The following is a 20,776-nucleotide window of genomic DNA, read 5'->3' on the forward strand; positions in this document are numbered from 1 at the left end:
TTGGATCAGAACTATTGTATTTAGCTAGCATTTATACAAGAAAATAGATACTGCAACTTGTTTGCATTTTCTGGTTTAATGTTTTATAACATACTATTACTTATGTTGCTTAATAGTAGACAATTTCAGGTATTTATTTCTTATTGAAAATAAAATTGCCATAATAAAAGTCTATAAAGCTTTAACTTTATTTTTACCGTTCCTCGACTGGAATGCAGGTAAAACAAGTGACCTTTTATTATAATTATTGTTTAATAATATGTCAAGCAACAACGTTTGTAAGTCAGTTTTAAAAAAGTCTATAAAACAAAATTTCTAAATTAAAAAATTATAATTAACATTTAGATGCAGTAATGTACGGGCTGTGTCCTTATGCACACTTCTCTTACAATTAAGATATTGTTTAATTAATTTATATTGTATTGTCTGTAGGGTGTAACGGTCACGCGTTTTATTCAAAAATTCTTTCTTTGTATAATAAGCGTGTTTTAACAACTATTGTTTTACCGTTACTACCTGTCTTTTTGCTTTGGAAAATCCCTTATTCTTCGTTATTGTGACCCAAGAAACACAATAACTTTCATTTATTATTGACGAGTTGAATGATATGATAGATAATCATTTCTATTTCCATTATAAATATTGTTTCGGTGTGATATTTGGTTTAAAATTATAGTAGATAGTCCAACTTTACCATATACACTTGTTTAAATGAACTGTAATATGCTACAATAAGAAATATTGCATTTACTGCTTTTATTTATTTGGTAAAGTGATACCATGTACTGTAGAATGTTCGAATAAACTAATTTTATACATATCGGGATTTCAGTTCATTGTTGAATCCTCTAAAATGTGTCTCATTACAGCTATGTGAGCATGTTTACATACATCTTGCAATAACAGTTTTGGGTGGACTGTAAAAAATTTATAACTTTTGCAAAAGTACAATTTATCTTCAGTTTACGACCCTAATGATCGAAATTTTCGAAAATCGCAGTCATGGCAGTCAGTAGGCACATAACATATACTTATAAACCTTGTGCTCGCTTACGAATTACCACATATTAAGTAACTTTGTGTATGACTGTGATTATTTTTAATGTCTGCCTGACAATCCATGAAGGACCACTTTTGATTAAAAGCAAATGTTTTGCACAATGACATATGATTACAGAGTCACAGTAATAGCATTCTCAAGCATCCAATATCATCTGGGCTAAAGGCAGAAACTAACTAATGTGCCAGAGTACTCAACTTCTCATCAGTTCCTTTTATTTTGTTTTTATGCGCCACATTTTTATCTTTTATGTTTTTAATTATTGTTGTTAAATTTACTAACCAACAAAATTACCACTAACTATTAAATCTTACTTAGGTGTTCTTGCAACAACTTTCCGAGCACATGCGAATAGCACGGATGAAAACAGAAAGTGGTTGATATTTGATGGTCCAGTTGATGCTGTGTGGGTGGAAAACTTAAACACTGTACTTGATGATAACAAAAAGGTTGGGTGACGGCAAATTATGTTTGTGTTTTTTGATCGTTTAAATTTTATTTTTAGCTTTGTCTGATGAGTGGTGAAATAATTGCAATGGATTCTAGGCAAAATATGATGTTTGAGGTAGAAAACTTGGAACAAGCTTCTCCAGCAACTGTCAGCAGGTAAAGTCTATAAAATGAGGGTTTAAATTGTTACGCTTGGTTTTTTGTTCCCCTTTCTATGGTAGTGTGGCAGGAAAAATGAATCAACATAAGATTGTGTTGTGAGTAGTGATGTACCGAATCGTTAAAAAAACGATTCGGCCGAAACCGAATATTCGGACATTTGTGCCGAATCAATTCGGCCGAATCAACCGAATCGTTTATGACGTCATCCGAACCTGCGGCGACGGGCGGTCGGTAAAAACGACATAAAGGAAAATACTTTATCATAGGCACCGTGTCACACACAAGTTCAACAATTTCAGTATAAGTCTTTAATGTGGCAATAAAGCGTTGTGGGAAACATTAGTCTCGTAATAACGTGTGTATTTACGAACTAAAACTACAGGAAAGGTAAATCGTTGGGAGAAAAGCACAACGGTGACGGACGAGCGTGGATTAGATAAATTTAATTTTATTGCAACACGGACGAGCAGTTAATTCGAGAACTTAAAAATTCATTACTGTGACGGCGTAACCATTGACAAAACCTGTGTCACGCAAACAAAAAAAATTAATTACTTTTGTGAAGAAAAAAACATCCTGTATGAGCGTCTCATTTTACGCTCTGCGTCGGCTTGGGAAATAAAGGAAGACGCATGCGATAGTATACTTACAACACTTAGTAAGGGAAGCAATTGTTCTGATTTTATTCTCGTGGAAACTGACGAAATGCTAACCTCAGTCTAATTTGCGAGCAGCCTGTGCCCTGTGGTATATAAATTGTCGGATTTATATGAAATGTTTTGGATTTTGAATGTTACATAACGTAACATGTGTATATAAATTTTAAATTTAATATTTTAGGTGTAAAATTAATATCTTGCAACTGGGATTCACGAAACTCTGATTTTCGCGTGGTGCCTAAAATCGACGTTTTTGGCTTCTGTCCAAGCTCGGCCGGGACGATACTTAGCAATAATACATTACAATTTGTGTTGGTTCTAATTTTCTGATAGCTTTGCTCCTCGCACTTATAGTTACATCAATTAAAATTCACATAATCGCGATTTACCTGCATTTAAACTACTCACGGTTACTGCCTGAAAACTATACCGAGAGTAAAAAAATTATACGAACACTTTACTTTTACATTTTGTATTCTGCTTTGTGCTAAAAATGTGCAGGGGATCGTGCGCAGACGCGTGCCCTATTTAGAGAGAAAAAGCGAGTGTTTCTTTATCTACAATCGGGCGCAGACGCGTGCACTATTTAGAGAGAAAAAGCGAGTGTTTCTTTATCGACGATCGGGAGCAGACGCGTGCACTATTTAGAGAGAAAAAGCGAGTGTTTCTTTATCGACGATCGGGAGCAGACGCGTGCACTATTTAGAGAGAAAAAGCGAGTGTTTCTTTATCGACGATCGGGAGCAGACGCGTGCACTATTAAGAGAGAAAAAGCGAGTGTTTCTTTATCGACGATCGGGAGCAGATTCGGTCGCGAATATGACGAAGTTTATCAAAGTGCGCGTGTGCCATAGCCCATAGAACCGTATCCGAAATGATTAGCATTGCTATAAAGCATGACGATTAATTGAATTAAACTTATTTGTTGCAAATATTCTTTAATTCTTATCTCACAAATTGCGCAAGTTCTTGCTAATCCTATCTATATTGTCTCTGAAAAAGTTCGGTTTTTGCCGAATCTTTACGCACGATTCGGCCAAAACCGAATCTTTGTCAAAATCGCTGATTCGGCCGAATAAATTCGGCAAACCGAAACTTCGGTACATCACTAGTTGTGAGATACTCGTTGTGAGATACTTTTAAATCTTATTTATACACGTTTGTGAGTATAGGTGTGGAATGATATACATGGATCCAGATGAACTTGGAAGCACTGCTCTTGTGACATCATGGTTGCAGACTTCATTGCCAGAATATTTAACCAAACAACAAAAAGATAACATCCGCATGCTTTTTAACTGGCTCGTAAGTTAAGCAATTTTGTGTTGTACATATATAATATATAACTCCAACAATAGTAGCAGCGACAAGCCTTGAACCCATAACCTTTCGGTTAGTTTAAAGGTATGCGCTAACCAACTGTTCCATGCCACTGAACAGTTAATATTGTCCAACTTTCAGTAAACAGTATAAAAAATTAAGTGGTAAATTTTTTATTTTATCATTTTGATAAGTGTTCATAAACCTCTATGTTGTGGTGTTTTTTTTTATTTTGGTAGCCTGCATTGAAATTAATATCATACAAATCCCTTCATAAGCATATTTTCGTGACGTTCATTAAACATTCATGCATTTTGCTTACACGTTTGTAACTGTTTTTTAAGCTTCCACCATGCATTCATTTTGTTTTGCGGAGTTGTCATCATATTCTTCGGTTGTCATCCATGCACATGACCATCAACCTCCTCAAACTTTATTCTTGTCTTCTAAATGAACTTGGGTATATTAAATAGTTTAATCGATGACTTTGGTTTTTAATTTTGTTTTACTTGCAAGCAGCGTGCTTGAAACATGGGAGGACGATGATACTGAAAGTATCTCAACAACTGTGACAGATGAAGCTCCTGAAGGAAGACTTTCTGCTTCAGATTTAAAGGTTAAAGTCAATAAAAGTATTAAATTATATTGTGTAATCCTATTTTTAAAAAAACAACAAAAGTGTTTTTTTTAATTGAATCTGTTTATACACACTATATATATTATTTATTTTATGTAAATTGACTAAAACAGTTTTCTCTTAGTGGCTGTACAGTCTGCGCTAAAACACATTTATCAATAAAGTTTAAAAAAACACATTTTATTGATCAAACAGGCAATTGAAGAACGGGGAAATATGGTTATTGCTCATTTCCTTTTTGCAATTGTGTGGTCAATCTCAGCATGTGTAGATGGAAATTCAAGAGAAAGGTTATAAAATAATAAAAGTAATTAACAAGGTAGCAAGTAATTAATAAAGACCATTTGCAATTTGGGCCGAAGCATTGGAAACCATTGATCGCAATCGGCGCAATATTTTTAGGTGTTTATAATTCTATATATCTTCCTGTTTTACCACCAGCTAATAAGTAAGTATTATTTTACCCTTTAGCATTTTTAATAAGGTTGTAACATACATGACCGTTCATTGGAGATTCTATCTATTGTAATACATGGAGTATGGAAGATTAGATAGAATCATAAACTAATATTGACCAGAGACCAACTTAATAGTATTTAACATGTAATTCTATATAACCATCAGATTCAGTGACTTTTTCCGTGAGCTGTTAGACACAGATGGGAGCAAGTCGGGACACCCCAGACCCCGGGAACTTCGTATATCTCGAAATCTAATGATACCGAAGCGTGGAAGTGTGTATGATTATGTGTATATGAAACAAAACTACGGCTCGTGGCATAGATGGGAAAACTTGACCAAAAAATCTGAGCTTAATGAGCGTACAAATGTGAGCAATTTGTTACACATGTTAATACAGCATTTCATTAGCTCTATTACTTGATGGTTGAATGGCTTGGTATGTCCTGTTAAGGGTGTTAAAAGTGTTTTTAAATTTTAAAACTTTACTGTTTTATTAAATATAACTATTTAATAATTAATTTTTTTTATCCAGCCTCTATGATATATAGTATAGATATCTTAATAGAAAGGAATAAGTCCATTTAGCAGTGTTTTTCGTACATCATGTTTCATGTGTGTTTATTAGTGCTATCAACATATACATTTTGTGAGTTAATTCATATTTCTTTTCATTTCCAAGACGCAACTAAATATTTAAAACACTTTATGTAAATGTTTCAACACTTCCACAGCTTAGTAATGTGATCATAGAAACAGTGGATACCTACAGACAACACTTCTTTCTTCAAAAGTTTATCAACCAAAACAAACAACTACTATTTGTTGGGCCAACCGGAACAGGAAAATCAGCTATTACCAACAATTACTTGAGAAGTCTCCCAAAGAAACTCTATGCAATAAACAACATAAATTTCTCTGCACAAACCAGTGCAAGTCAAACTCAAGACATGATTTTATCAAAGCTAGACAGGTAATTTGTTTATAGGATATTACAAACATAAACAGTTATTTAGAAGTTTGTTTTGTTTTTCAGGCGTCACAAATACACATATGGACCAAGTGCTGGTAAGCGAATGATAGTTTTTGTGGATGATGTTAATATGCCTGCAAAGGAACGATATGGAGCACAACCACCTATAGAATTGTTACGTCAATGGATTGATCACGGACATTGGTTTAATAAAAAAGTTTGTTGTGTGGTTTATTGCATGGTTGGATTTTAAACGTAAAAAATATATATACATGTTTTAGGACACAAGCCAAATTAATGTTGTCGATATTTTAATGGTGTGTGCTATGGCACCACCTGGTGGTGGTCGCAATGTAATAACAGAGAGATTTTTACGTCACTTCAATGTGCTAAGTATTCATGAATTTGATGAAGACACCATGAAGACAATATTCCAACCACTGTTAGATTTACATTTCAGTCGGTAAGTACATTTTTTGTATAACAAATTAAAGATAAGAAACAATTGTCTTTTGTTTTTTAGTAACCCACTGTGCCATGGTATTTGTTGTGTATAAAATTATTTTAATTTGTTCAGTGGTTTTGATAATGCTCTACGACGATTTGGTCGTATTATAATATGGGCAACAACAGATGTTTATATGCAAGCAATATCAAGATTCCTTCCAACTCCATCAAAATCTCATTATATATTTAATTTACGAGACTATGCAAGAGTTATCCAGGTAGGAAAGTATTGCAGCAAATTAAGTAGAGTTTGACAACAATCAAAAAATAATAATTTCAAACTGTTAAATACATAAATCAATAATCCTCCCCCTTACACCATTGATTTTTATCACTTTTATTCGTATTTTTTTCATAAAGTTCATACTGTTTTCCTTATCCCTTTCTGCGATGTAAAAGTTGAATGGTGAGTGATTTCCTAATAACTGTAACTTAAATTGCAGGGAGTTTTAATGTTTAGGAGTGACAGTTGTCCAGAAGGTGTCAGTGGAGCTTTAAAAATTTGTCGTCTGTGGGTTCATGAAGTTTACCGGGTATTTTATGATCGTTTGGTTGATGATGAAGACAGAAATACTTTCTTTGGTATTGTTAAAGTAAGTGAAGATGCAAATGTAAATATCATATTTAATAAATCTTTTACTGTTTGGGATTTTAGATTGCTACAACGATGCACTTCAAAGAGAAAATGAACACCATTTTCCAACATCTTGTTACAAATAAAAATAAACGCAGTGATATTACCGACGGCCACATTCGATCTGTGTTTTATGGTGATTATATGTCACCAAAGATTGAGGGTGGTGAAAGTGAACGATTGTATGATGAAGTGACAGATATAAAAGGTTAGCTAAACTTCCACGTAAGGAAAAACCACTAGTGATTAACAACAAGGATGTTAAATTTGTGTTGGAAAAAAAAAATTGTACATTAATATAAAAAAAAAATTGGTTTAAAAAAACAAAATCAAATTAACTATTATCCTTCTAGTTTAACAAGCACTTTATGTTTAGAAATTTTAACCTGGATGCAACATGCAAGGTAAAATTCTAATTAATATTTTTTTTATAATTTCAGCACTGACAACAACAATTGAACGTTACCTTGATGATTACAACACAATTTCTAAAGCTCCCATGGACTTGGTGATGTTTCAATTCGCGATTGAACATATTAGTCGCATTAGCAGAATTTTAAAACAGCCAAATGGACATGCATTGCTTGTTGGTAATTAGAAATATACTTTCATTGGAAATATTTTGTACTTCCTAAAGAAATTGTTTTTTAACTTTTATAGGTATCGGTGGCAGTGGACGACAATCTTCTACGAGAATTGCTGCATTTATGGCAGATTATGAATTATTTCAAGTTAATGTCACCAAGTCTTACTCAGTTTCTGAGTGGAGAAGTGATTTAAAAAAGGTTTTACGAAGAACAGGAGAAGACCTAGTTCCAACCGTATTTTTGTTTGGAGATTTTCAGATAAAGGTAGCACTCAGTTTTGTTTGATTAAACTGATTTTATTCATTACCAATATATATTTTCATAAAAATATTTATTTTAATAATATTACAAGGATGAATCTTTCTTGGAGGATATTAATTTACTTCTAAACACCGGAGATATTCCAAATATATTTGAAAATGAAGAGAGATTGGAAATTATTGATAAAATGCAAGGATTGGCTCAAGCAGATAATGATGATCGTGTTGAAATAACTCCTATAAACATGTACGCAAAGTTTATTGAAAGAATTACCAGGTAAGTTTGGGTTCAGCTTGTAGTAAACATAAGAGCATTTATGTCCTATAAAAAATGTTTATTTTGTTTGTTAGATCTTTGCACATGGTTCTCGCCTTTAGTCCAGTTGGAGACAACTTTAGAACGAGGCTTCGTAATTTTCCTTCACTTATTAACTGCTGCACCATAGATTGGTTCCAGGTTTTTATTGAAATAAAATATTTTATAGAAGTGTGTGCAACACATCCAGCGCCGTGCCAAAGTGGTTAGCGCGCCTGCCTCTATTCCAGAGGTAATGGGTTTAAGGCTCGTCGCTGCTACCATTGTGGGTGATGTGTCTGTGGGCAAGCCACTTAACGACAATTTCTCCGACCCAGTGGTCACTAATGGCTTGTCCAATTTATCAGCCATACACAAAAAAAGTAACATACATGGTAACTCGTACGCTGGCACGAGATGTGTGAATACCCGTGTTGTAACGACTGTCACCTTGTGTTATTGATGCTTATTAAGGCACTGTGTGATTAATGAAAACTGTAGTCTTGTAAAGACATTTAGTATCATAAGTATAATACTTAAGTTTAAAACAAATTATACGAGTTTATGAAAATATTTTTATAATTGTTTTAATGTTTAGGCATGGCCAGATGACGCTTTGGAAATGGTGGCCAACTATTTCTTGGATGAAGTTGAACTGAGCCAGACTATGCAACAAGCTGCAGTACAGTTGTGTAAATATTTTCATCAAGATGTTCGATTGTTATCAAACAAGTATGAAAATATTTAAAATAATATAGGCCAAAGCAAAATTTATGTCAAAAGTAGTTCTATTTTGATTAAATAAACGCATACTATGTTTATCTATTGTTAATGTGTCTTATTTCTATTGTTAAATTTTAGAAATAATGGTGTTAGGTTTGGATAGTGAAGCTCAAGTATGACAAAAATCTAAATGCACCATTAAGCAAACCCAAACATTTTTTGTACCTTTCAGAATGATACTCTTAAGTTCATTGTTTGCAGATATTTTGAATCACTGCGACGTTGGACGTTCATTACCCCAACATCTTATCTTGAACTTATCAAAACTTTTAAGAGATTACTTCAGCAGAAGCGTCTTGAACTTCTTACTTTTAAAAACCGATACATCACTGGTTTAGAAAAGTTAGAATTTGCGGAAACCCAAATTAATGTGATGCAGCAAGACTTAACAGCTCTTCAACCAAAGTTGGAAGAAAGTTCTAAGGTTTGATTGTTTCTGAATACATACATTATGTTGGTGGTGGAAGCAGTTGTATTTAAGAGGGTTGTTATTGTACATTATGATGGTATTTTAAAACATGTCATAAAATAATTTATTCTGGTATATTCTAACATAATTTACCCTCTTGCAGGAAGTAGAAAAACTTGTTGCGAATATCAGTGCGGAAAGTGCTGAAGTGGAAATGGTGAAAAAACTTGTTGAAGCTGATGAGGCAGTGGCTGCTAATTGTAAGCGGAACAGTCGTGATTTTTAGACTTTTATTTTCACACACTATTGGGAAATAGGGCATGTTATATAACCTACTCATAGTGGTATCTTATGTAGTAGCTTTTAAGTGACTGCCTCAGTATCTTCCTGTTATAAAGAAGAAATTAATGGAAATATAAATTATAGCTGCTGATGAAGCTCAGAAAATCAAGCAGGAATGTGAAGATAAGCTTGCAGTAGCCATGCCAGCCATGAATTCAGCAATTGCAGCTTTAAATACATTACATCAACAAGATATTGCTTTAATTAAAACAATGCAGAATCCACCCGCTGGTGTGAAAATGACTATGGAAGCCATTTGTATTTTAAAGGTAATGTTTGCCACGTAAAACTTTTGTGTCAACCAAATGTAGATTGGCACACAATATTTATCAATACAACAGTTACAATATGTTTTGTTCTAGTAAATGCAATTTTAAAATCAATAATAAATATTCTAGGGAATTAAACCTGATCGTAAAACTGATGGCAGTGGAAGAGCAATTGATGACTTTTGGCCAGCTGCCAAGAAAATGTTGGGTGACATGAAGTTTCTCGATTCATTGAGGGTAAGCACATTACACGCTTAATGTTTAATTATACAATGATAATATTGTTTTCAATTATAATATAATTATGGGATTAAATTGGAAAATTTTATTTATTATATTTGAAAATATGTAGGATTTTGACAAAGACAACATATCAATTGGGATCATGCGCAAAATACGAGATCGTTTCATTGGAGATCAAAACTTTCGTCCCGAGTTGATCAGAAATGTTTCATCCGCTTGTGAAGGACTTTGTAGATGGGTTCTTGCAATTGAAGTTTATGACAGGTTTATTTATAAACATTTATTTACATGTTGTAATTACACAACTTTGTCCAACACCTCAGGTTCGCATGTGTGACACGATGTAGAATGGATTAGTATGAAATTTAAATATAAAGTGTATTATTTAAAACTATACAAAAGTGTGAACGTTATTTTTCATTTAGAAAAAAACTTTTTTTCCTTTACAGGGTAGCAAAAGTCATTGCTCCAAAAAGAGAAAGTTTAATATATGCTGAAGACAACTTAAAGAGATTGATGTCATTACTTCAAGTTAAAAGAGATGAATTAGAAGAAATAACATCAAAGCTTCATGGTCTTAATAATCATCTTCAGGAAAAACTGAAAGAAAAAAATGTATATTTGGTTCACAATTTATTAGTGTAGTATAATATTATGGCATTTATTATACATGTGCACATTTAAATGACAAAACAGTGATTTATAATGTGTTTGGCAACAGTAGGTTATACATATATATATACGGTTCTTAAATTTTATAATAACTGAACGATATTGTTAATACAGACACTGGAACACAATATTGAACTAACAAAGTTAAAACTAATAAGAGCAGAGAAGTTGATCAGTGGATTAGGTGGTGAAAAAGAAAGATGGACAGAAATGACTGAATCCTTGGACAACACTTATCATAATATTGTTGGTGATGTTTTGCTATCATCTGCTGTTGTTGCGTACCTGCCACCATTCACACCACTATATAGACAGGTTGGATTTCTAAGACTACACAACCATGTAATTGATTGTTAAATATATTTTTGTGGTTTTAGGAAGCATTGAAGAGATGGTGGATGGAGTGTAGAAACAGAGAAATTCCAGTAAGTGAAGAATTTTCTCTTGCTAACACGCTTGGAGATCCTGTTCAAATAATGGAGTGGCAACTTGCAGGACTACCAAAGGATAAGTAAGCAATGATACAGATTGTTTAATAATTAAATAAGACAGCTGTAAAAAAGTCTAAACACAGTTCTTTAAAAAAGGATTACAAATTTAAACTGTAGTCATTATTATGACAGTTCATCAGTGGACAACGCCATAATAGTGGAAAATGCAAATCGATGGCCGCTCATGATCGATCCACAAGGACAAGCTTGTAAATGGATTAAAAACATGGAAAGAAAAAATAATTTGCATATTTGTAAACTAACTGAAACCGATTTTCTGAGAACATTAGAAAATTGTCTTCAGGTAAGTTTAGTTTAATCTTTTAAGATAATTAATTATTTAATAATAAATCATTCAATTCTCTGCACTAATTTGTACAATAATTTTATTGCAAAATAAAATCATGTGACAACTTCCTTAACTTGAACTGTACTTAATTTTTTTCTTTATTTGCTTTCGTAAACAAACCTGTTAATTGCAATGTGATCAAAAAATAAACTAACAACAGATTATTTTAGTAACAAAGTGATATTATTTTTAGTTTGGAAACCCGATTCTTATTGAAGATGTACCCGAGCATATCGATCCCGTTCTTGATCCTATTCTACTGCATCAAACATTTAAACAAAGTGGAATGGAATATGTTCAATTGGGGGAAAACACAATTCAGTACAGCCACGATTTTAAGCTCTATATAAGCACACGTATAAGGAACCCACATTATTTACCAGAAGTTTCTGTGAAGGTCAAATAAATGGTTGAATTGTTTTTATATGTTGGATTCAGCATCTGTAATTTATTGTTTGAGAAAAATGATTATGTCTATGTTTTTTTATAGCCTTAATAATTATTGCAGGTGACGCTAATCAATTTCATGATCACGTCAATTGGATTAGAAGATCAACTTTTAAGGTTGGTTGCTGCGAAAGAACGACCGGAACTAGAGGAAAAAAAGAATAGTTTAATATTGGAAGGAGCAAATAATCGACGACTTCTTAAAAATATTGAGGACAAAATACTTGAAGTACTCTCAAAACAAGGTTCTGTACAACAGTTTTATTATATTTCTATAAAATTTACACTTTGCTACACAATGTAGGAAATATTCTTGAAGATGAAACAGCAATCAGAATATTATCGGAAAGTCGTCAGTTGTCAGAGGAAATTTCAAGCAAACAGGAAATAACGAGTCGGACTGAACAAGAGTTGGATGAAACCAGGAATGGTTACAAACCGGTTGCAATTCATTCATCCATTCTATTCTTTGTTATTTCTGAGCTTGCAAACATTGATCCAATGTATCAGTATTCACTGTGGTGGTTTATCAACCTTTATATTCAGGTGAGATAAAGTTAGAAATGTGATTGTATAACAAAACTGATTTTATGGGAGATTTTTTTCATATAACTAACACACTTTGTTAAACAAAACTGATTTTATGGGAGAATTTTTTCTATATTCAAACTAACTGGCGTTCACTACACATTGTTTAACTTGTAATATTTATTTCCAGTCTATTGAACAAAGTAAGAAATCAATCAACCTTAAAGACCGAATAGAAAGCTTGAAATATCATTTCACGCAACTCATCTTTAGAAATGTTTGTCGATCACTTTTTGAAAAAGACAAATTACTTTTCTCATTCCTTCTTTGCATTGGAATCATGAAAGGAAGGTTGGAATTTATTTTATGATTGAAATGATTATATTTTTAAATGCTTTTGTCTTTCAGTAATGAGGTTGATGATGCAAACTGGAGGTTTTTATTAACTGGTGGCATTGCACTTGAGAACCCCTTTCCAAATCCTGTTTTTGATTGGTTACCAGATAAATCTTGGGCAGAGATAGTCCGCTGTAGTGACTTACCCACATTTGCTGGATTGATGAGACATATTCGAGTCAATGTACGGTTAATAGTTTTTGTTTGAAAAGTGGTAGTAATAAACATGTTACATTTCCCCAGCCATTAGCATGGAAGGTAATTTATGATTCTTCTGCACCACATTTGGAACAATTTCCGGAACCATGGAATGAAAAACTGGGTCTTCTAGAGAAGTTGGTAGTTGTCAGATGTTTCAGACCAGATAAAGTGGTACCAGCCATACAGGTGATGCATTTCTTTAAAATTCTTTATTTTGTTTGGAACAAAACCTGCATTTTGACGTTTATAATGCAGGATTTCATAGTAAGCAAGATGGGATCAATGTACATTGAGCCACCCACGTTTGATCTTCATTCAAGTTATCAAGACTCGGATTCTTCAACTCCTCTCATCTTCATTCTCTCTCCTGGAGCAGATCCGATGGCAAGTCTTGTCAAATTTGCAGAAGAGAAAGGTAAGAAGTAGTTGCTGCATGTTCATCACATTTCACATTGTCATACACCATCATTGTTTCAACTCATCTTTAATAAAAAAGGCATGGTTGATTCAAGTGTTAACACACAAACCACAACTCCCAAAAGTCCAAGGACACCTTCATCTAGAAAAGCTTCATTGCGACCAAAGTCTCCTCCCCGGCCTCCACTACCAAAAGAGATAAACCTGACAAATACAAAATCAAATTCCCTCCTTGTGAAACAATCTTCACAACTCTCAAGTTCTTCACTACTTGTACCACCTGATAGCAATCACTCTATTGAAGTGAAAATGACAGAAGATGTTAGAAACACTGATTCATTTCCATTTGACTCAAAAAATATCAAAATGGATGAATTTTCTGAAACTTTGCAAATACAGAGTGATGATAATATGCAGGATGGAATAATGTACAGTATGTATCAACAAAAATTTGGAATTGCATGACCAAATTAATCTATCATTTATTAATTCATATTCATAACATCATTATTTAACAAAAAAGTAGAAGCTGCTTAACTAATTTTGTAATAAATAATATTTATTATCAAGCCAACTTCTAAATGAATGTCACTTGAACATGGACAATAAGTTTTCTTTTGGTAACTTTAAAGTTTATAAACCTGGTGTTGCACCTCATTTCTGTTATAATTGTTAATTCGGCAGAAATATATCACGAAATATTTTGCACTAATGAAAATGTCACAATTATGCTTGCTTAGGTTGAAATATTTTCTATGTAGTTTTTCTTGGAAAAGATCAATACATAGTCATATTTAAATAAAAAATGTTTTTGTTTAATAAAGTGTCAGGAATATTTTACAGGAATGATGTTAATAGGTTTTAAAAAACACACTAGAAAAAACTTGTTTTATTTACATGCATACGTGTATTGTTCCAGGCATGTCTTCAGGTATGCAAACAATATCTCTGGGACAAGGACAAGGACCAATAGCACAGCGTATGATAGAGTGGGCGAGAACAAATGGAACATGGATCGTGCTACAAAACTGTCATCTTGCTGTGTCTTGGTTACCAGAATTGCGGCGAATCTGTGAGGAGGTTGGTGGTGTGTGTTGCATACGTGAGAGTTGCTGCTATCATTATGAACGTTTGTGTCTCATGGCAAAAGATTTAAGAATTCTTTTTTTTCTTCAAGGTAATCACAGATCACAACACCACTCGCCATGAATTTCGGTTATGGTTGACCAGTTATCCGTCACCTGACTTTCCGGTGTCAGTCTTACAAAATAGTGTCAAGATGACAAATGAACCACCGAAGGGATTAAGAGCCAACTTATTTCGTTCTTACAAGAGCGATCCAATATCTGACCCGGCATTTTTTTCCGGCTGTGACACAAACGAGAAAAATAAGGTAGATTTGTGCAACAACGGTTTTTATACTGAAACTTATTTTGTAACACAATACATTTTTATTACAAATATAGCTGTTACATCCATACAATTCAGATATTTTTGAGCAAAAGTTAAGCTTTTGCAAAGCTGTTTTTGCTTGCAATGTATATTTGATGTTTTGTGGAATTTTAACTCTAACTATAGACTTATTAAATTAGATACAACAGAATTAAAACAAATAAAAATCTGTCTGACTTAGCATAGGTATTAACACAAGTAAATACATTATGAAATTACCTTTTGCTAAACCCATTTTAATCTTAATAAAATAAATTCATAAAAAAATAAACAAATGCTAAGTAGAATTAGGTTAAAAAATGAAATTAAGAACCTAATTGTGGGTCAGTATTATTGAATAATAGTTTATGCCTTTTAAGGTTTATTGTTATACCTCATCATACAATGTTGATTCGCTATAAACTTAGATAAGTTAATTATATTTAGTTTAAAAAAATTTTTTTTTTTTTAGAATTTTACACTTGTACAAAAGATTCATTATGTTTTAAATAATAGATTGTTTATACATTTAAATCTTTAAGATTCACAGTTGTTTTTTTATTTAGGAGTGGAAAAGAATTCTTTTCTCTCTTTGTTTCTTTCATGCTCTTGTTCAAGAGAGAAGAAAATTTGGTCCACTAGGTTGGAATATTCCGTATGGATTTAACGAATCAGATCTAAGAATCAGTATTCGACAAACTTTAATGTTCATGAAAGATTATGAGGAAGTTCCGATAAATGCTCTGAAATATCTAATTGGTAAGGTGTCATTTTTTCTTGTTTTTTTCAAATATTATTATTTACAAATAACGATTGTTATTAAAAAGACTTTATTAACCACTGGTTAAGTGGATAAAAGGGTAAACTTTTATTTTCGGAAAATTTGATTTTTAAATTTGATACACATCAATGGGCAATTTAAACACGACAAAACAAAACCAAATATTTTCACAAACCTAACCCCTAAAAAGTATTTAATTATAACATAAGTATGTTTAAAAGGTGGTTATAAAATTGGCATTGGTTTATTTATTATACTTAGTTACATTCAGAAAATACATTTCCTATTTTTGTTTTTCTTGTTGTAATTTAATAAACTATAGCTGAATAAATTCAATGCAAATAGCGTTAAGATTAGTAATATGAACTTGAAAGATTTTTTATATTTCAGGCGAGTGCAATTATGGAGGTCGAGTTACAGATGAACGAGATAGACGTTTATTACAAAGTTTACTTTGTACATTTATGTGTCCTGAAGTATTTAAAGATTCTACGTATAAGTTTTCAGCCATCGATTTGTATTATGTACCAAACTATGATGAACATGAACAATTTCTTGGATTTATACAAAAGTTGCCGATAAACAGTCATCCTGAGGTAAGTTGATACAGTATTACAATAGCTTACAATCATGCTGTTGGTATACCTATTCAAATAACTAACTGATAAACAGGTATTTGGTTTGCATGAAAATGCTGATATTTCAAAAGACCAACAAGAAACACAACAAATATTTGATGGAATTCTCACAACTTTGCCAAGACAAAGCTCATCTGCAGGTGGAACTATGCCACAGGTAGTGGTTAGTACTGGTGATGTTAATCGTTTTATTAAATACTTTCATTATTTATAGGTGATTGTGCAAGATTTGGCGGGTGATATTTTATCAAAACTTCCGGACACTTTTAATTTGGAGAATGTACAAAGTAAATATCCAACTGATTACAGTGAAAGTATGAACACTGTACTTTTGCAAGAACTTGTTCGTTTCAATCGACTAACAGCAGTTGTAAAATCAAGTTTGCAAGTAAGTCTCGTATTGTGGATAAATACTTTGTGGTTTTCAATAATTTATTTTAATTATTTTGATCTATTAAATTTTAAATATAAAATTTTTTCATTAATTATGATTTACCGATTGAAAGCTTTGTTAGTTTTATTGATAGTTAATGACCACAAAGGTGATTTTTTCATATTTTTATGCAAATATCACATATGATGTAGGTAATAAGGAAAGTATTATTTGAAAAATGTCCAAATAAATCTAAAGAAAGTAATGGCTTGTAATTGCTCTTCTGGTAAAAATTTCTGACCTTATTGTACCAAGGTTTTGTCTGCCATCCAATGGCATCATTCATACAAGTGTGAATACAATTTTAAAATTACATTATTATACATGGTGGCAACAGCACCATCAAACTAACTTATTTAAAGAAAATATATTTCAGGATTTAAAACGAGCATTGCGGGGGTTTGTTTTACTCTCAGTTGAACTAGAAGATGTATTGGACAATATGCTTGTAGGGAAAGTACCAAACTTATGGAGTTCAAAATCTTATCCGTCACTTAAACCACTAGGGAGTTACATCACTGATCTCATAGCACGGCTTGAGTTCTTCAAAGTAAATTTTCTTAACATTTATTCAACTACTAAAACTACATGGTTCTAAGTCATATTATTTAAATAAATGTTTGTACAGCGTTGGATCAATAATGGAAAACCTGCAACATTCTGGATATCAGGATTTTTCTTCACTCAATCATTTTTAACCGGAACAATGCAAAATTTTTCAAGGAGACATCACATCCCGATTGACCAATTAGATTTCAAGTTTCATGTTCAACCAGAAAGTAGCATGAAAACTCAACCTGTGAGTAATTCTTGGACATTATTTAAAGTTTTAATAGAGAACTTTTAACATTTCATACCCTGTTATAATATTTTTTATTTATTGTAGATTACTGGAGTTTATGTGAATGGATTGTTCATGGAAGGGGCAAGATGGTGCAAAGATAAACTTACTATTGTGGAATCAAAGAAAAAAAATCTTTATGTTTCTATACCTGTGGTACACAATTGCTTTTTTTATAAAACATATCAATCTTAACACTGGACAACTTACAATTAGTGTTTTTTTGTGAACGGTAACAAAGACAGTTTTAATATAATATTTAACAGATTTGGCTCGAACCAATTCGGATAAGAGATAAAATAGATTCAATGACACCACTGTATGATTGTCCGGTGTATAAAACAAGTTCAAGGCGGGGAAATCTTTCAACAACTGGTCATTCCACAAATTACGTGCTCACCATACAGTAAGACTTTTGTTACTACTAAATGCTTGATCAGATCCCATCAACAGGTGTATTTTAAACACATTAGGTTTACATTTATACAGAAGAGGAGGGGGTTAACTGTACATTTAAATATTCCTAAAAGAAGAAAATGTTTTTTGGTTGTAGTGCTCATCAGAGCATGTCAAAAAAGTTAATTGTGTATGTTTGTGGTTTGGAATCTTTAATAAATGGTCACCATGAACTTACGCAAATTTGAATTTCTTACAGATTTCCAACTTCCCAACCATCTCAACATTGGGTAAACAGGGGCGTGGCTTGTTTGTGTCAATTGGATGATTAATGTTGGAATATCAGTAGCACTGGTGCATCTGTTACTACAATCTTCAACCTTCATAGTCAATTTTCTAATAAAAAATATGGGTGATATATTTATTATGAAACTTGTACATGGTATAGGCCTACGTTTAAACGTTTTATCATTGTATCTGTGGAAATGTATTTCATTCATGCAGTTTATCAATATGTGACCTTAGATAAAATATTCCTTCTGTATTAATAGCAAAATTGTTAAATGTATATTATACACTAACTTTGACAGCAATTATACACTAATACTGGTCGCAAATTTATTGTAAGATTATTGTAATTAATTTGTAAAAAATGTACTTTAAACATTAAAGTATTGATCCCAATCGATGCATTATATATAAGTTGTGCCGACCGGTTTAATACACAAGTTATTGTTCAAAAAAAATATTAAAAAGTTATATTTTATCCAACAAAACAGAAACAAGTCTACTAAGTTAAAAACGTTCTCATTTATCAATTTATGACCATTTGCAGCAAATGAATAAACGAATGTAACTTTATCCTCGCATGGCCGGAAAACGACAGTCGTTATCACACGGGTTTAACACCTCGTGCCAGCTTACGAGTTACCACGTATGTTACTTCGTGGGTGATTATTTTTTTTTCATGTATGGCTGATAATTTGAACAACCAATTAGTGACCATTGGGTTGGAGCAATTGCCGGTAAGTTTCTTGCACAAGGACACCACTATGCCACGGCGCCAACCTTTTTAAATTCGTTTTCAAACTTTGAATCGAAAAGTTTTAATGTTTTCCATAACTTGGTTTAATCTTTGCTTTTCTAATTGAATACTCGCCAGATTTGTGCTTTTGTTTGCTTAATTCACCTATGGGTTGTACAAATTGTCGGTCGTCCAGAAAAAAAAAACAATTAACGATAACTCGTAAGCTGGCACGAGGTGCACGATAAGAAATAGTCATGTTAGCGACTATCGTTTTGCAGCCATGCGGGTATAAAGCAAGTTACATTCATTCATGCAGGCAGTGTTATGCGCAAGTAATTATTTACTAATGTTTAATTTAAAATTCTGCATTGATTGTTTTTTTTAATTTATATATTAGGATGGGGGAAGATGGGACACCTTTTCGTTTTATTTTCTCGTTTCACGTGGTACTGTGGTAGTAAACAAGGAACAATTAAAGGATTATAAAACCGTATTCTCACGACTCCCACAGAGCGTTGTTAATTGTATATACACCACAATCAGTATACTTGGGTGTTATGTACTAAAGATGTCCCATGTTCCCCCACAGTACTTTATAGAAGTTCAAGACACGTTGGAAAAATCACACTTATTTAAATCAATCGTTAAATATATGCTAACTGTGCGGTTTTAAATTTGACTATAACTGTATAATAGGATGTTGGGTACATAAGACGGAATCCTCAAGTACATACTGCCCAATGTTTCCAAACTCAAAATATGTGACCTTTGGGGCAAATGACTACCGCCACACCTTTATTTATTGACCACAGATATACATAGTACACTGGGGAAAGGTGGGACTTTTAAGCACATACTATATGACAAATATTTCCAAAATCGATTTTTGGGTAATACCACGAATTAGTACTATCATTCTTTTAATAATTGACAAAAAATAGAAAAATACAATAAAACACACGACGAGTTATTTAGCGATCCGCACAACAAGTTAAATTTTACAAATTCGAAAATGAACAGGATAGGACGGGACAGTTTAAAATCATTAATAAGTTCGATTAATATAAGTATAATTTTATTAGGAATATGCTACACGTAAATAAAACGAAATAATCTTGTACGATTTGAAAATTAAGTTTAAACATTCTTTTCGCCCTACTGCCGTACTTTTTAACATGTTATACCTGCATTATATTATTATTGTATGACAATTGACTTTGATTGAACGCAAATGGGTATTGTTCGATTTGACAAATGTTGTGTCCGACAAATGTACAGTACTGTGGGGGGAAGATGGGACACCTTTAGCACGTAATATCCAAATACCCTGATCGTGTTTTAAACAAATAACAACGGTCTATGGAAATCGTGGAGATACGGTTTTTAAATTCTTTGAATTTTCTTTGTTTTCTACCTAATGGAATGAAAAAAACAGACTTAAAAGGTGTCCCATCTCCCCCCACCCTACTATATGACTTACAATAACAGAAAATTGATAAAAACTAGTAATAAAATTTATACTTTTGCCGCAAATTGGGTATTGCTGCACTGTTTTTCGCACAAGCCACTGCTTATAAATTATCTTCAAGTGCAATAAATGACTGAATTTCGAATATATTTTCCATACATGATTTTTTAAATATATTAGTATATTATATTTAAATCCCCCCTAAGGTATA

General features: G+C 32.5%; 1 protein-coding gene and 1 long non-coding RNA gene across 3 annotated transcripts in view; one reads left to right on the plus strand and one right to left on the minus strand.

Moving 5' to 3' along the window:
- LOC149741888 (dynein axonemal heavy chain 3-like) overlaps positions 1 to 18,929 on the plus strand; it is a 40,044-nt gene extending 21,115 nt beyond the window's left edge. Inside the window, exons 38-83 of one of the 2 annotated variants that reach the window (XM_089893170.1) lie at positions 1,379 to 1,509; positions 1,566 to 1,666; positions 3,504 to 3,636; positions 3,996 to 4,111; positions 4,168 to 4,267; positions 4,484 to 4,578; positions 4,913 to 5,117; positions 5,482 to 5,720; positions 5,784 to 5,937; positions 6,002 to 6,183; positions 6,298 to 6,445; positions 6,671 to 6,820; positions 6,883 to 7,069; positions 7,302 to 7,451; positions 7,522 to 7,712; positions 7,801 to 7,985; positions 8,060 to 8,165; positions 8,602 to 8,735; positions 8,988 to 9,210; positions 9,359 to 9,455; positions 9,622 to 9,806; positions 9,936 to 10,043; positions 10,159 to 10,313; positions 10,499 to 10,664; positions 10,836 to 11,036; positions 11,099 to 11,232; positions 11,345 to 11,516; positions 11,755 to 11,958; positions 12,070 to 12,253; positions 12,313 to 12,554; positions 12,727 to 12,887; positions 12,945 to 13,116; positions 13,176 to 13,319; positions 13,389 to 13,548; positions 13,630 to 13,983; positions 14,470 to 14,630; positions 14,728 to 14,943; positions 15,548 to 15,740; positions 16,153 to 16,358; positions 16,435 to 16,557; positions 16,615 to 16,788; positions 17,210 to 17,383; positions 17,462 to 17,632; positions 17,720 to 17,830; positions 17,941 to 18,080; positions 18,330 to 18,929. In XM_089893170.1, coding sequence (XP_089749296.1) covers positions 1,379 to 1,509; positions 1,566 to 1,666; positions 3,504 to 3,636; positions 3,996 to 4,111; positions 4,168 to 4,267; positions 4,484 to 4,578; positions 4,913 to 5,117; positions 5,482 to 5,720; positions 5,784 to 5,937; positions 6,002 to 6,183; positions 6,298 to 6,445; positions 6,671 to 6,820; positions 6,883 to 7,069; positions 7,302 to 7,451; positions 7,522 to 7,712; positions 7,801 to 7,985; positions 8,060 to 8,165; positions 8,602 to 8,735; positions 8,988 to 9,210; positions 9,359 to 9,455; positions 9,622 to 9,806; positions 9,936 to 10,043; positions 10,159 to 10,313; positions 10,499 to 10,664; positions 10,836 to 11,036; positions 11,099 to 11,232; positions 11,345 to 11,516; positions 11,755 to 11,958; positions 12,070 to 12,253; positions 12,313 to 12,554; positions 12,727 to 12,887; positions 12,945 to 13,116; positions 13,176 to 13,319; positions 13,389 to 13,548; positions 13,630 to 13,983; positions 14,470 to 14,630; positions 14,728 to 14,943; positions 15,548 to 15,740; positions 16,153 to 16,358; positions 16,435 to 16,557; positions 16,615 to 16,788; positions 17,210 to 17,383; positions 17,462 to 17,632; positions 17,720 to 17,830; positions 17,941 to 18,080; positions 18,330 to 18,402 — 7,511 coding nt within the window. In that variant the 3' untranslated portion in view covers positions 18,403 to 18,929. The remainder of the gene's footprint in view (positions 1 to 1,378; positions 1,510 to 1,565; positions 1,667 to 3,503; positions 3,637 to 3,995; positions 4,112 to 4,167; positions 4,268 to 4,483; positions 4,579 to 4,912; positions 5,118 to 5,481; positions 5,721 to 5,783; positions 5,938 to 6,001; positions 6,184 to 6,297; positions 6,446 to 6,670; positions 6,821 to 6,882; positions 7,070 to 7,301; positions 7,452 to 7,521; positions 7,713 to 7,800; positions 7,986 to 8,059; positions 8,166 to 8,601; positions 8,736 to 8,987; positions 9,211 to 9,358; positions 9,456 to 9,621; positions 9,807 to 9,935; positions 10,044 to 10,158; positions 10,314 to 10,498; positions 10,665 to 10,835; positions 11,037 to 11,098; positions 11,233 to 11,344; positions 11,517 to 11,754; positions 11,959 to 12,069; positions 12,254 to 12,312; positions 12,555 to 12,726; positions 12,888 to 12,944; positions 13,117 to 13,175; positions 13,320 to 13,388; positions 13,549 to 13,629; positions 13,984 to 14,469; positions 14,631 to 14,727; positions 14,944 to 15,547; positions 15,741 to 16,152; positions 16,359 to 16,434; positions 16,558 to 16,614; positions 16,789 to 17,209; positions 17,384 to 17,461; positions 17,633 to 17,719; positions 17,831 to 17,940; positions 18,081 to 18,329) is intronic. The other variant, XM_089893171.1, reaches the window with a different exon arrangement.
- LOC149741890 (uncharacterized) lies at positions 1,259 to 3,444 on the minus strand. The gene is made up of 2 exons (XR_016386717.1): positions 2,323 to 3,444; positions 1,259 to 1,673 (listed from the first exon to the last, which is right to left on the minus strand). It is a non-coding gene; the product is annotated as an uncharacterized LOC149741890 (long non-coding RNA).
- Positions 18,930 to 20,776: the final 1,847 nt, after the last annotated feature.

This window comes from Ciona robusta, chromosome 1 (genome assembly GCF_009617815.1).
Source record: "Ciona robusta chromosome 1, ASM961781v2".
Taxonomy (NCBI): Eukaryota; Metazoa; Chordata; class Ascidiacea; order Phlebobranchia; family Cionidae; genus Ciona; species Ciona robusta.